Source organism: Echiichthys vipera, assembly GCF_963691815.1.
Source record: "Echiichthys vipera genome assembly, chromosome: 19".
NCBI lineage: Eukaryota > Metazoa > Chordata > Actinopteri > Perciformes > Trachinidae > Echiichthys > Echiichthys vipera.
The window spans coordinates 25,509,517-25,524,093 of NC_139844.1; the positions used below are offsets into that span (position 1 = coordinate 25,509,517).

General features: G+C 43.8%; 1 protein-coding gene across 1 annotated transcript in view; it reads left to right on the forward strand.

Moving 5' to 3' along the window:
- The first annotated feature begins 5,865 nt into the window (after positions 1–5,865).
- The window catches only part of cdc42bpab (CDC42 binding protein kinase alpha (DMPK-like) b), an 87,898-nt gene continuing 79,186 nt past the window's right edge, over positions 5,866–14,577 (forward strand). Inside the window, 1 exon segment of the mRNA XM_083934196.1 lies at positions 5,866–7,149. Within this exon segment, the coding sequence (XP_083790322.1) occupies positions 6,972–7,149 (178 nt within the window). The 5' untranslated portion in view covers positions 5,866–6,971.

The following is a 14,577-nucleotide window of genomic DNA, read 5'->3' on the forward strand; positions in this document are numbered from 1 at the left end:
ACACACACACACACACACACACACACACACACACACACACACACACACACACACACACACACACACACACACACACACACCCACACACACACACACACACACACACACACACACCCACACACACCCACACACACACACACACACACACCCACACACACCCACGCACACACACACACCCACACACACACACACACACACACACACACACACACACACACACACACCCACACACACCCACACACACACACACACACAGTCAACAGTAAATGTTGTGTCCTCTCCTGTTGCTTACGCGCAATATTTGAGTCGTTACACATAAAAAAAATATAAAAATGTATAAAAAAATAATTATAAAAATATAAAAAGCAAAGCAGCGAGCTTCAGATCACGCGTGGTCACCATCATCACTACTCCCCTGGACACACACACACACACACACACACACACACACACACTCCCTCCTTTGTGTCGTGTTTGTAGTGTGTGTGTGTGTGTGTGGCACAGTTTCCGTCCCTGCCCCTGAGACTCGCCCTGTGTTCACGCCGTTAACCATTAATAGATGTTCTCTGAGCGCCGATAAGCACCTGACATCAAAGGCTGATGGCAGATCACAGTAACACACAGGGACACATCACTTCTGCTGAGTTATGTGATGATGATGATGATGATGATGATGATGATGGTGATGATGATGCACACGGCGTGCTGTGAGCGGGATGGCCACTCCGGCACAAGTGAGTGCAAACAGGTCCCCACTCACACGGTCATTGATGAGCGTCTGTGTGATTCACCCTCTGTGTTGATCTGTGCAGATGAGACGGTTTTAATGTCGCACAACTCAACAACAAGGTCGTTCACATGAAACATTAAAAGCACTGGGAAATAACGCATAAACATATACATATTAAACACATAAAAGGTCATTTTAAAGACATAAAAGGTCATTTAAAACACATAAAAGGTCATTTAAAACACATGAAAGGTCATATAAAATATATAAAAGGTCATTTAAAACATATAAAAGGTTATTTAAAACATGAAAGGTCATATAAAACACATAAAAGGTAATTTAAAAAACATAAAAGGTCATTTAAAACACATAAAAGGTCATTAAAACATGAAAGGTCATATAAAACACATAAAAGGTCATATAAAACACATAAAATGTAGTTTAAACACATAAAATGTAGTTTAAAACACATAAAAGTTCATTTTAAACAAATAAAAGGTCATTTAAAACACATAAAAGGTCATTTAAAAACATAAAAGGTCATTTAAAACACAAAATGACATTTAAAACATATAAAAGGTCATTTAAAACACATGAAAGGTCATTAAAAACATATAAAAGGTCATTTAAAACACATGAAAGGTCATTAAAAACATATAAAAGGTCATTTAAAACACATGAAAGGTCATTAAAAACATATAAAAGGTTATTTAAAACATAAAATGACATTTAAAACACATAAGTTCATTTAAAACATAAAAGGTCATTTAAAACATATAAAATGTAGTTTAAAACACATAAAAGTTCATTTTGAACAAATAAAAGGTCGTTTAAAACATATAAAAAGGTCATTTAAAACATATAAAAGATGGTTGGTTACAAAAGTTACGGTGCCGTTTACTGAAAAAAACAAAACCAAAAAAGGACATAAAACAACATCATTCAAAGAGCTTCACATAAAACACTAAAAGCATTGGGTAAAAAGATTTAAAACACATCAAAAGTCTTTTTAAACACATAAAAGGTCATTTAAAACACATAAAAGGTCATTTCAAACACATAAAAGGTCATTTAAAACATATAAAAGGTTATTTAAAACATGAAAGGTCATATAAAACACATAAAAGGTCATTTCAAACATATAAAATGACATTTAAAACACATAAAATGACATTTAAAACACATAAAATGACATTTAAAACATATAAAAGGTCATTTAAAACACATAAAATGTAGTTTAAAACACTTAAAAGTTCATTTTAAACAAATAAAAGGTCGTTTAAAACATATAAAAGATTTAAAACATATAAAAAGGTCATTTAAAACATATAGAAGATGGTTGGTTACAAAAGTTACGGTGCCGTTTACTGAAAAAAACAAAACCAAAAAAAGACATAAAACAACAACATTCAAAGAGCTTTACATAAAACACTAAAAGCATTGGGTAAAAAGATTTAAAACACATCAAAAGTCTTTTTAAACACATAAAAGGTCATTTCAAACACATCAAAAGGTTATTTAAAACATGAAAGGTCATTAAAACACATAAAAGGTCATTTAAACACATAAAAGGTCATTTAAACACATAAAAGGTCATTTAAAACATATAAACGGTCATTTAAAACATATAAAAGGTCATTTAAAACACATAAAAGATGGTTACAGTACATATATTTTTTTTTTTTAGCAAATTTTAGCTTGTTTAACGCATCACTATGTAGCATTGGGAACCTGTTAGCATGCTGATGTTAGCATTTAGCTCAAGGTACAGAGCTGCTAGATCTCTAACGCATCCTTTAAATGTCTCATGATCCGTCCGATTTATCGTCCAACAACCAACAAAAACACAATTATTTACGGTTGGATCAAGTTGAGAGAACGGACCTGGACAGAGACGCTGCGCCTGTTTTTACCCAGTCTGCTGTGTGCACCCAGGGCTTCAAGTTACGTAACTTTATCCACCACTTAAGAGCAATACTTTAATCATTTTACTGCTCATTTCTGTCAAACAGTCAAATATATATTTGATCTTATACATTTCCTCTTCTTTAACTCATCTGATTTCATTTTCTGTGAATTTTATTTGACCTGTATTCTCATCTCATCTCATCTCATCTCATCTCATCTCATCTCATCTCATCTCATCTTCAGCCTCTTATCCTGGATCAGGTCTCAGGGGCAGCAGCTTTAGCAGGGGACCCCAAACTTCCCTTTCCCGGGCCACATTAACCAGCTCTAACTGGGGGATCCTGAGGCGTTCCCAGGCCAGTGTGGAGATCTAATCTCTCCACCTGGTCCTGGGTCTTCCCCGAGGCCTCCTCCCAGCTGGACGTGCCTGGAACACCTCCCTAGGGAGGCGCCCAGGGTTCATCCTTACCAGATGATCCTGAACCACCTCAACTGGCTCCTTTCAACGCAAAGGAGCAGCGGCTCTACTCCGAGTTCCTCACGGATGCTGAACTTCTCCCCCTCTCTCTAAGGGAGACTCCAGACCCCCTCCTGAGGAAACACATTTCACACGCTTGGACCTGGACCTGGTTCTTTGGGTCCTGACCCAGCTTTCAGGACCACAGGTGAGGGTAGGAACCAGGACTGAGGGTAGATCCAGAGCTTTGCCTTCCTCAGATCTCTTTTCGTCACAACGGTGCGGTAGAGCGACTGCAGCACCGCCCCCGCTGCTCCGATTCTCCGGCCAAACTCACGCTCCATCGTCCCCTCACTCGTGGACAAGATCCCGAGGTACTTGACCTCCTTCACCTTTACTTCATATATATTTAACTAAGACTTTATTGTTTATTTTTAATACTTTCTGCATTGATTTATCAAAGAGTTTATTGTTTATCATATACTGTGTTTTGTATACGTCCCTGTGTTTCTGTGAGCTGCTGGAAACTCACTTCCCTTGCGGGAGTTCATCCCAAAGCACCAATACAGAGACGTCTGAGTCTAACGCGTCACTATTTCGACTGATGATACTTCAATAATGATATTTGAAACGTCAGCGGCTCCTTCAAACCACTGGGGATGAGGAAAGAAGTCACTCTAACTCTAAATCCTGTTTTTCCAGTCTGAAGAAACGTGTCCTCTCCTCCCCGGTCACCAGCAGACTGACAGACAGTTTCCATTCACAATATTGACAGCCCCCCCCCCCACCTCTCCCGCACAGCAGATGCTGTGACGGGCGCCATGATGATGATCTGGGGTTTTGCCTGCAGCAGCAACCAGAGACTCTACAACACCAGGAGAGAAGCTCCTGATAGACGGATTCACCCCTGGCACGGCAAAGATGGCTGTTTGGAGGCTTCGGCGCTCTACGCATGCGTAAAAAGTTTGACGTTTTTGGTAAAAATGACACAAATGAAGGTCTGGAAATGCACCACGCTGCAGTAACATTAAGATATTTACGTCAGGTGAGGAAGAGGTGAAGGGTTTGGAGAGGAGCGTCCGTTTGTAACTTCATATTTCACAACCGAGCTCGACTAACCCGGTCTCTTCCTCAAAAGTTTTTGTAGGTTTAGCTCAGATCTCCATGACAACACTGAGGGGGAGGGGCTAGTTTTTATTTTATTGGAGGTTAAAGTTTATGAATAATTAGGGGCGTGGCCTCTTGAGTGACAGCTAGCCTCTGGCCCTCACTTCTTCTCGGAGGTAAACGTCATACGCCCCTCCCCCCAACGTCACATACATGCCCTGCTCTACGCATGCATAAAAAAGTGTGACGTTTTTGGTAAAAACGACACAAATGAAGGTCTGTAAATGCACCACGCTGCAGTAACATTAAGATATTTACGCCGAGGAAGGAAGAGGTGAAGGGTTTGGAGAGGAGCGTCCGTTTGTAACTTCATATTTCACAACCGTGCTCGACTAACCCGGTCTCCTCCTCAAAAGTTTTTGTGGTTAATCGGGTGAAAGAAGTGTCATTTAAAGTGATCCATCGAGTTAAATCCTTCTTTATCAAATACGTAGATCTAGATCTGTGCCTTTTGGGACTCCCAGACTGTTATTGGTCTGTCCTGGAAACGTGGATATGACCGTAAAACTGTGGCAAAACACCTGTGGATTCATTTTAGATCAAAAAACTGACTTTGAGCTCTTGTTGCGAAATGTCCTTTTTGGCTTTGTGAAGAGTGACGCTCCAGCTGAAAAAGAATATATTTTTCTCGTTTTAATTCTTGCAAAGTTTTACATCTTACATCTTTGACAGCGCTCATCAAGGTGCTGGTGCTGTTGAGCAAGGCACTGAACCCCCAAATGCTCTGGGCGCCGGTCCATTTGGCAGCCCCCTCGCTCTGACATCTCTCCATTAATTGCATGTATATAGGTCCTGTTTGTGTGTGTGTGTGTGTGTGTGTGTGCATGTGTGTGTGTGTGTGTGTGTGTGTGTGTGTGTGTGTGCGTGTGTGTGTAACCTGTATAATAATAATAACAGAGTAAAAAATGTAATTTCCCTTGCAGGATAAATAGAAGGGATTCTTCTTCTGTACTTATCCTTAAAATAAAGCATTATTATTATTATTATTATTATTATATTTGTTTTTTGTGTTTTGTTCACTTTAAAGCTGACGCTGTTTGCATCTGTTGCACTTTTATTTGCCTGTAAAAAAACAAAAAAGAACTGTAAAGTGTCCTGAGATAACTTTTGTTATGATTTGGCACTATAAATAAAATTGAATTGAATTGAATTAGATATGTAAATAGCTATGTTCATTAACGTGCACTGTAATTATTTAAAAAATAAAGCATTATTATTATTATATATATATATTTGTTTTTTGTGTTTTGTTCACTTTAAAGCTGACGCTGTTTGCATCTGTTGTACTTGTATTTGCCTGTAAAGTTGATAAAGCTGATGAAAAAAACATGTATTCACAAAAAAATATGAATTGAATTGAATTAGATATGTAAATGTCTATGTTCATTAACGTGCACTGTAATTATCTTAAAAATAAAGCATTATTATTATTATAAATATTTGTTTTTTTTTGTTTTTCACGTTAAAGCTGACGCAGTTTGCATCTGTTGTACTTTTATTTGCCTGTAAAGTTAAGAAATTTAATGAAAAAACAAAAAACAACAACAGAACTCCATTTCCCATGATGCCCCGCGGCACTGCAGCGCTGTCCCCTGTGTTGTCAGGGGGCAGTCTCTCTCGCGGAGAGTCTCTGGGAGCTTGACTGTGCAAAGACGGATAGAAGCGACCGACCGACCGGCGGGGGAGGCAGGCAGGCAGGCGACGGAAAGGACAGGACAGGGGGGGAACCAGGCTCCGTCCCGCACTCGGAACCAGCAAAGACTCGACCGCAGCTTTTGCTCTTGTTGACGTGAAACGAGCTCCTCCGTAACCTTCAACGGAAACCGGAAAACGGAGCCGCGCTTTGACGGTTAACTGACCGTTGGAACTCCCGAACTAACCGTCGTCTCGAGCCGCGGAGACACTAAAACAGACACGAAGAAAATGGGATTTAAAGAACAGATCTGCCGGCGCTGAGGTGCGAAAACAAGCGGGTTTTTGGGGGTAAAAATACCGATACTGTCGACGGAGCGGGGCCAGCTCGGGTTAACACATTGTTTGCCAACTCCAGGGGAAAGAAGCAGGCAGCGATGTGTTTTAGGAAGCAGCAAAAGTAACGTTCGCGCTAGCTCGCTTGCTAGCTAGCTAGCTAGCTAGGTAGCTCGCTCCACGGCTAAGCTAGCAGGCTGCTAACTAAGCCTGTGTCGCTCTTCCAGTCCTGGAGCAGAGCAGAGGAGGGGCGCTGGGGCTTTTGTAGCATTGCAGATCGGCCTCTTGCAAGTATGGAGAACCCCGAATATCCACCACAGCGACTCGGGGGGTTTTGTTGAACCGCATCGACTCGATTTCGCACCCAGAAGACCCGAAAAAGTGCTCATTTACGGGGGGATTTCATCAGAATCAGCCGGCCCGGGGCAGCCAGGGGTCTGTCATTGTGGCTACTTCTTTTCCTATGTGTCCCTGTGGGGATAGCTGTTAGACCATGGGGAAGTGCTCCACTTTGAATCTTAAGAGGGAGGTCATGATTTGGCCGGTTGTAACGCGGATTTAACCCCGGCTTCCACCTCCTAAACTCAAAGTTTTGCTATTTTCGAGACGCGTTCAAGGTGAGAGAACTTCTTCGCAGGCCCCTTCCTGTGCTCGCCAACAGGCCGAGGAGGTGTTCGCTCATTTCCCTCCTCCCGTGTCCTCCACCATCATTACTTCAGACATCAACAAACCGGAATAATCATGTCGGGAGAGGTGCGTTTGAAGAAGCTGGAGAAGCTGATCCTGGACGGGCCGGCTCACAGTAATGGCCAGTGCCTGAGTGTGGAGACCCTGCTGGATATCCTGGTGTGCCTGTACGATGAGTGCAACAACTCCCCGATCAGAAGGGAGAAAAACATCATAGAGTTCTTGGACTGGGGTAAGCAAGCCTGTTTATTTCGGATGATTTCCACTTGTTTGGCCCGTGCTTTCAGCCTGCCCCTGTCTTTTTTTGGTAAGATGATAGGCTCGTCGTGTTGCTGGTGCAGTGGCCCTCCCTTCCCCATCACATTCCTTTTATAGTAGTGGTGGGGCTCAGTTGGCCTGCTCTCCTCTCACTCAAACACTCCCTAAAACTCAAAAGCAAGGCCACTTTTCCTCCCTGTGTGTGTGTTCGGTGTGTTCTGCCAGAGTAACTGTACATGTTGAAGGGACACGAACAACAAACCAAAAGCAGAAGGACCCAAAAGTTGACACCCAGTGTGTTTACGTTTACACGCAGTTTAAAAACCTGGTTATAATCAGGGTTAAGGGCGTACCCCGGTTTCTCCAACACCATGTAAACACCGTGTAAAATCCCGGGGAAAATCAGGGGTTCTCAACACCCCGGTTAATAGATCTAGGGAACTCCTCCAGTTCCCAGATTATCGTGCATGTAAACATCTTACCTGGGTTATTATCTAGGTTTCTCGTCTGCGTACGCTCCCCACTCCGCGGAGGTGGCTTTTGACCCGGAAATAGAATAAACCAGGAAGCAACGGCGCTGAAAACAACAACAATGGAGCGTTTTCTTTAAACCAAGGGAGGAATTCGCCATGGCAACTTACATCGCCTGTTTCTGTCGTAATTCTGTCCAAAAGTCGACCGTTTGTGATTTTAGGGGAAAACGACACATTGGCGAAGCTCCACCTACTGTACCGAAGGAAGAGTTACTCCGTCATTTTCCCATTCGACCCCCTTTTCATGTAAACAAGGTTAATTTAAATAATCCGATCATTCCCTGAACCGGGGCTACGACCATTTCCAGGTGACTGATGTGCACGGAAACACACCGACTGAGACGGATTAACCAAATACACAGAATGACACATTAACTGCAGTGAGGGAGATGTTGAACAGGCCCACTCACAGTCTTGATATGACTCCAGGAAAGATCTCATAAAGATGTCCCTTTCCTCCAGGCTATCATTTATTCTTATGAAAACGCGCTCTTACATAAAGTGAAGTAGACGCCTTTCTTGTCATGACACCAGCCCTCTCTGGCTCACTCAACGCTCCACTTTGCATGCCAGTCTGTTTTCCTTTTTCTCTGGGCGTGTGGGTGAAAGTTTGTTGATAACTCACCTAGCAGTCCCTTATCAGATAGCTTGACATTGTGTTGTTGCCATGGCAGCACAGGGATCACAGTTGTATACCTTAAAGGTTCACTCAGGATTTGATTAGGTTACAATCAGGAAAGTAGTTTTGTAACTTTCCCACTCCCCTGGTTAAAGCAAGGTTAGCAAAAACAACACATGGGAGGCAGGAGGACCACACACACACACACACACACACACACACACACACACACACACACACACACACACACACGCACACAACAACTCAATCATTTGTGCAGGAGTGTGTGTGTGTGTATGTGTAACATTGGGGGTTTGGTTTGTGCATGAAGCAGGAATGTGAACAACTTACCTTTTTTATCTGGCGCAGAGGCCCAGCTAGCTGCTGGAGCACGCCTGGCTGTCTGTTAAAGCCCCCAAAGAGGTGCAGCAGTTGGAGGCAGAGCAGGAGCAAAGCGTCGCCCTGGATCCGGACACATTTAAGGGAAATCCTGCCGTAAAATCACCCCAGGGTCCTTTTCAACAAATACACTCATCAAATAAGCCATCCAGACAGTTTCTTTTGTGTAACAACTATTAACAGAGTAATCCAGGACAGTTGCTAACAGCTGAATGAGGCTAACACTGACTAGCTTGCATTCAAAGGTCTTTTTTAACCACTAATGCTGCTGAAAATAACAGCAAACCTCTGCAGCAGCATGAGAAGAGTCCCTGCACACAAAACAAAGCACCAATGGGCTCCTTCCTTTGGGATTGACTTTGGTAATCCACTGTAATGGACTTAACTATGAGAGGAGCTGGTACAGGGGCCAGTAGGTAAGTCTTTAAAACACTCTTTTAATAAACTCTGGCTTCACTAACTACGCTGATGGTGCTTTGTTTTGTGTGTAGGGACTCTTCTCATGCTGCTGCAGAGGTTTGCTGTTATTTTCAGCAGCATTAGTGGTTAAAAAAGACCTTTGAATGCCTTCACCGTACTGCCCCGAGCTAATCAGTGTTAGCCGCATTCAGCTGTTAGCGACTGTACAGTATTTCTCCGTTAATGGTTGTTACACGAAAAAAACGGTCTCGATGGCTTATTTGATGAGAGTATTTTCTGGGTTCCTTGGATGATTTTATGCTGGAGTTTCACTCTAATGTTACAGCAGGCAATACGAGACATGTGTAGTGTATAATGGGGGCAGTTTGGCGCAGTTTTTCCTTTCTTTATTTGTGAAACAGTCTGATCTAAGATGTTAAACAAGCAGCAGTTTGGCCTGATATAGAGTGATGGTGTCAGACAGACAGGATGGCTGTTAAATCAGTCAAACGGTGGTAAAGTACGGTGGTAAGTGCTTAAAATGGGACTGTGTTGGCAACTTAAATACTGGAAGTGGCTGGATTTGGTGATTTATGTTTCCTGCTACTCTAAAAGACATACTCAACTCACAACACACGTATTGTTTCCTCTAGAGCGTCCTGTTTCCCCCCACTTGTTAGTCCCCAGCTGATCTGCAGCATGTAGCTGGGTCTGCAGCAGTGTCCGTGTGCCCGGGCCCCTCAGGAGAAGTGCCCTGTGCTTGGGTGCCAAGTGGTGACTTCATCCTGACATTTCCCTGTGTTGACACTGGAAACACCAACTGAGCTCGGTCAGACACAACATGCAGATGTGGCACAGTCCTGTTTAGGTCCTGTGTTGTTGCTTGTTGCATTGTGTTCCACCCCAGTGGGATTTGTATGAGCATCCGCCATCTTGTAATAGGGGTGTCACGGTACTGGAAATTCAAAATCGATACGATACCCAGGGGAAAAACGCCATGATTCCACGAAGGAGGTGAACCCTTGGATTCAGTCGCTGAATCAGCTGTTGTTCGTCGGGTTTCTCCACAGTGTAAACAGGGATCAGCTCCATGCTAAAGTTCTCAGCTCCAGTGCTGTTTATCTGCTGTGTTTCTGCTGACTCAGCTCCATATTTATCACTGCTGATTAAATAGAGCTGCTGTTTGTGTCTCGTTGTTTGTTGACTTTTTTAGACTCATTATTGTTTTCCTCCGGTTAAATTAACGTTAAACGGACTGACGACGTTAGCTGCTTAGCTCTGCCGCTAACATCACTGTTTATTATTAGACGCTAGCAGCCATTTTGTCTACATAGCGGAAGAGGCGGGGCTTAAGTCAAACTGGAAAATGGCGGTACAACAGCGCAACCGAGCGGCAACAACTAGATTCACGTTATAAACGTAAAGAGATGATCACAAGGGTGTTTGGCCGGTGTGCTGAGTCAGAAGAGTCGTTGGAAAAGCTTTTGGAAAAATAAACAGAAGAAGAAGTCGTCATTTCCTGTGAGTGCAGGGCGGCAGTGTGGGATTTGAACACTTACTGGGGTAATTGAGTGTACGAGTGCACGATTTGGGGCACAGCACATGTCATGCCCTGCCTCCTGCAAACTCCACGCCTCGCCTAAACCGTGTGTTTCCAGTACGTGAGAATGTGTGTGACACGGATAATCTCCTATTGTGTGAAAGGGAGAGAGGGATGGTGTCCAGTCCACACCTGATTCTCCTGACGTCGTCCACAGTTCATATGTGTAAACAGGGTTAGATCACTGAATGCAGGAGCAGTAGAAAAGTGGATTTCCATCTTCTGGGGAGGGATGAAACGACTTGCTGTGGCGTGGTTTTAGCATTGTCATCAATAACGCACGTCCACAGTTAGCCGACCACACCTCGTGCGGTGTAGCCATCAAGGAAAATATGGTATAATAAGCGAGGTCAGGTCCTGTCTTGTTTTGTGTGTGCGGAGAAAAGAGCACACCTGTTACACATGCAAGACTCTCTGTGCTGTTTGGACAGTTACCAGCACAGTGATATAATGCCATTTCATTTATACAGAACAACAACACCAGGGACTGCACATGACTGAGATCAGAGGGTTAGCGCTAACACACACACTCAAAACACAGTTTAATCTTACACACAGGAAAACGGTTCAAGATGGGCCCCGTGAAATCCAAGTCCCCTTCAACGTGATCCGCCTTTATCATTCGCTCCCAGGTTCCTCCACGGCCACAGCGATGCAGCCGGGAACGTGCATGAGCCAGAGGAGAAGACAAACATTTGTATTGGGTTTGCTTTTCTTCTTGTTTGCTGACCTCATTTCAGCTGAAATGGAGACCCCGACATGACCTGCAGCCACGGGAGAGACGAACCGGGGAAAGTACGCTGTATCCTGACTCCTCACATGTACCACCGCGGTTACTGGGTCTGATTACTCCGCCCTGTCTTTATTCTCCTACGTCCTGGCTTGTGAAAGGCAGTGGAAGCCCCCAATTTATGTCCACAGCTTCCTTACTTTTAATTTCCTTGGTCAGTTTCAATGTTACCGTATTTAGTATTACTGCCACTATCAAAGGAGGCTTTATAGAGTTAACATGATGAGTTAGCATCAAACCTGGAGAGCATGACCGTGTTCGTGTGTATGCTTCTCATGTGGGGGCTGTTCCTGTCACAGTGTATTTTAGATCTGATTACAAACTCAGTATAAAGTTCATCTTTATATATATATTTTTTAAGGAGTTGTGTGTTTTGTGCACTTTCCGTACGTCTTCGCTTCTGGAGACAGGGACACTCCACTTGCCTTCATGTGTCACAGATATCCTGTTTTCCTGCTTTTCTCCCGTCGTTTCTTGCCTTTTGTTTTGTCCGGGTCTCCTTCCCTGGTGTGGGAAGCGGATCGCCGTGCCCGGGGAGCTGAATGAAAAACCGCCAGCCGTGCCAGCCCACAGTTGGCAAACACGGGGCAGGCCGCCCAACCTTTCCTCCATCTAGACTCGACGTTAGCACGCTGCGGCCAGCTGTTCAGCTGCAGCTGATGTGTGCTCCACCCTGCAAGGCTTTCATTGGCAGCATGCCTCACACACTACTCACACACACACGCACGCACGCACGCACGCACGCACGCACGCGCACACACACGCACTTATTATTGTGGTTTTGCCCAACTAGGCTATCTCATAGTGCACAGTTCCTCCCTGTTATTCCCATAATTGAACAGAGCAGTAGAGCTGCCACTCCGCCTATAAAAACTTGAGTTGTGTTGGATCCAAAGGATAATTTTTGCGTGTCACATGTTTTTAAATTCAGCTCGGACGCCATTCCCACCAAGAACAAACAAGGCTGTATGCACTGCTAGCACTTTAAACCTTCTTTTAGTTTATAATGAATCTATAAAGACAGGAAGTAACGGAAATAGCTGCTGATGATAGGAATTTGTTGTTTAGGTAGGTAGTAATCGCCTCGGGCATTAAAAGATTTGAATGATACTAATGTGTATCATAAATATCCTGAATGTCAATATTAGTTTGGGGTTTTAAAAACTTATGTGGGCTGAACGCAAGGATCAGGACATCCTCGTTACCCCATGGTTGTTCTGCAGTTTCCTGTCTGGCTGCGGCGGGCACGGAGAACAGGAAGGGACCACAAGGACTCAGTGAGCTAGTCCGGACCCAACGGGTACATGATGTCATACCAGGAAGTGTGACAGCTGCATCACATTGTGTCATTGTGTACTCACTCGTGTCCAACATTTCGGTGTTGTTGGGAAGTTGCAAGGTCGCTGGCGTGTTTATCGCCTTTCTGGTGGATTCCCCTTTCACACACCGCTCACATGCAGTCAGTCTGCTCACTTGAACACTCTTTGAGTCGTTTCCGTCACTCTTTTACTCTCACACACACACACACATACACACACGCAGCCTTTCCATTGTCCTGAGTGTCCTCACAAACAATCAGACATAGCAGAGGGGCCCATGTAGATCCTCCTCTCTCTGCTACTTCTCTCCAGAGTTGAGTATCCCAAAGGGAGCGGTCCAGCAGCCTCTGACACTTTATTGTGCTCCTTTTGCCCTCTACATTTCACTTACTCTAAATTAACCCAGCAGCACGCCAAACAAGTCTACCAGGAGAAGAAAAGGGATGTAAATAAAACAATAAAACTCACTTACAGAAGAAAATACGTATAGAAAGCACCTGAGACATGGGTAACTTTGGAATTATGTTTAAATCAATGTAAGTTTGCTGTGAAGTGTTTGAAGTCTCCAAGCCCAGATAACCTCAATGACATTATCAGGGTTATTTGTTTCTCAGACTTTGTAAAGTTCCCTGCACAGACACACAAGACATAGGCTGAGGAGTACTCCACAACAAGAGTACACTGACCTTGATGTGTGAAGTCCCCCTTTAATAAAACCAAAAAAACCAGAGACATTTTGGAGAACAAAAATGATTGCATTAAATAGTGAGATTGTTAAAATATTTAGGATCCAGTGTGTTTTCGTTACAATGGCTCGCTATCTATACTTATGGCTAACAAGTACCACAATTCACCGTAACTTTGAGCGTTCACTCATTTCATGTGAGGTTATTCTCCACAGAGAGTGTCCATAACTTGCTAGCTCTAGCTGTGTAAAGGCTAATTGACAAGAATCCAACAATTTTAAGGTCCTATATTGTAAAAAGTGAGATTTCAATGTCCTTTTTTAAAACGATGAAGCAGGTTGAGTTGTTGAATAATTACGGTGAAAGTACCAAATCGCTCATTCCTCAGACAAATGCACAGCCTCTGTTCAGAAACCGTGCATTTAAACGAGCCGCCAGGACTTTGGTACAGTTGTGATGTCACAAATATACTATATATAGGTAGAAAGTGCTGCTACAGTGCTGTTACAGTCATTCCCCGGCTGCAGTGATGACGCAGAGAGCCCAGATGTGACAGAGAGAGATCTGAGAACGCTGACAAATCGGAGCACGCTTCACGGCTAAAGTCTAGTTCGTTTGACCAATCAGAGTACTGTCGCTTGCCGGTTGTGACCCGGTTGAGAGAGGTGGGCCTTTGTAGAGCACGGATGCACATCTACGAGTACGAGAGCGAGCATCGACAGTGGTCCTGATGTCTGTTTATATGCGTCTGTTCCTCGCGACGGATGTTTAAAAAGATACCGCTGAACAGTTCGTGGTGGTTTGATGCAGAGCTGGAGTGTTTACTGCAGATTTGGTCAGATTCAAATATTCAAAAACAGTCAGACAAAACTAAATCTCCGAGGGGTGATGACGTATAAACAATACGCGTTCGAGCTGCGGCCCGGATCAATGTGAGGGGAAGAGGGAGGGTGGGACAATCAACTTAAAGCACGGGGCACGGGACAAACGGACAGTGTGAGTGCGCCCTTAAAGAGACAGAAGAAGAAAGAGGGTCAATCCAGAGAAAAATGGTGTT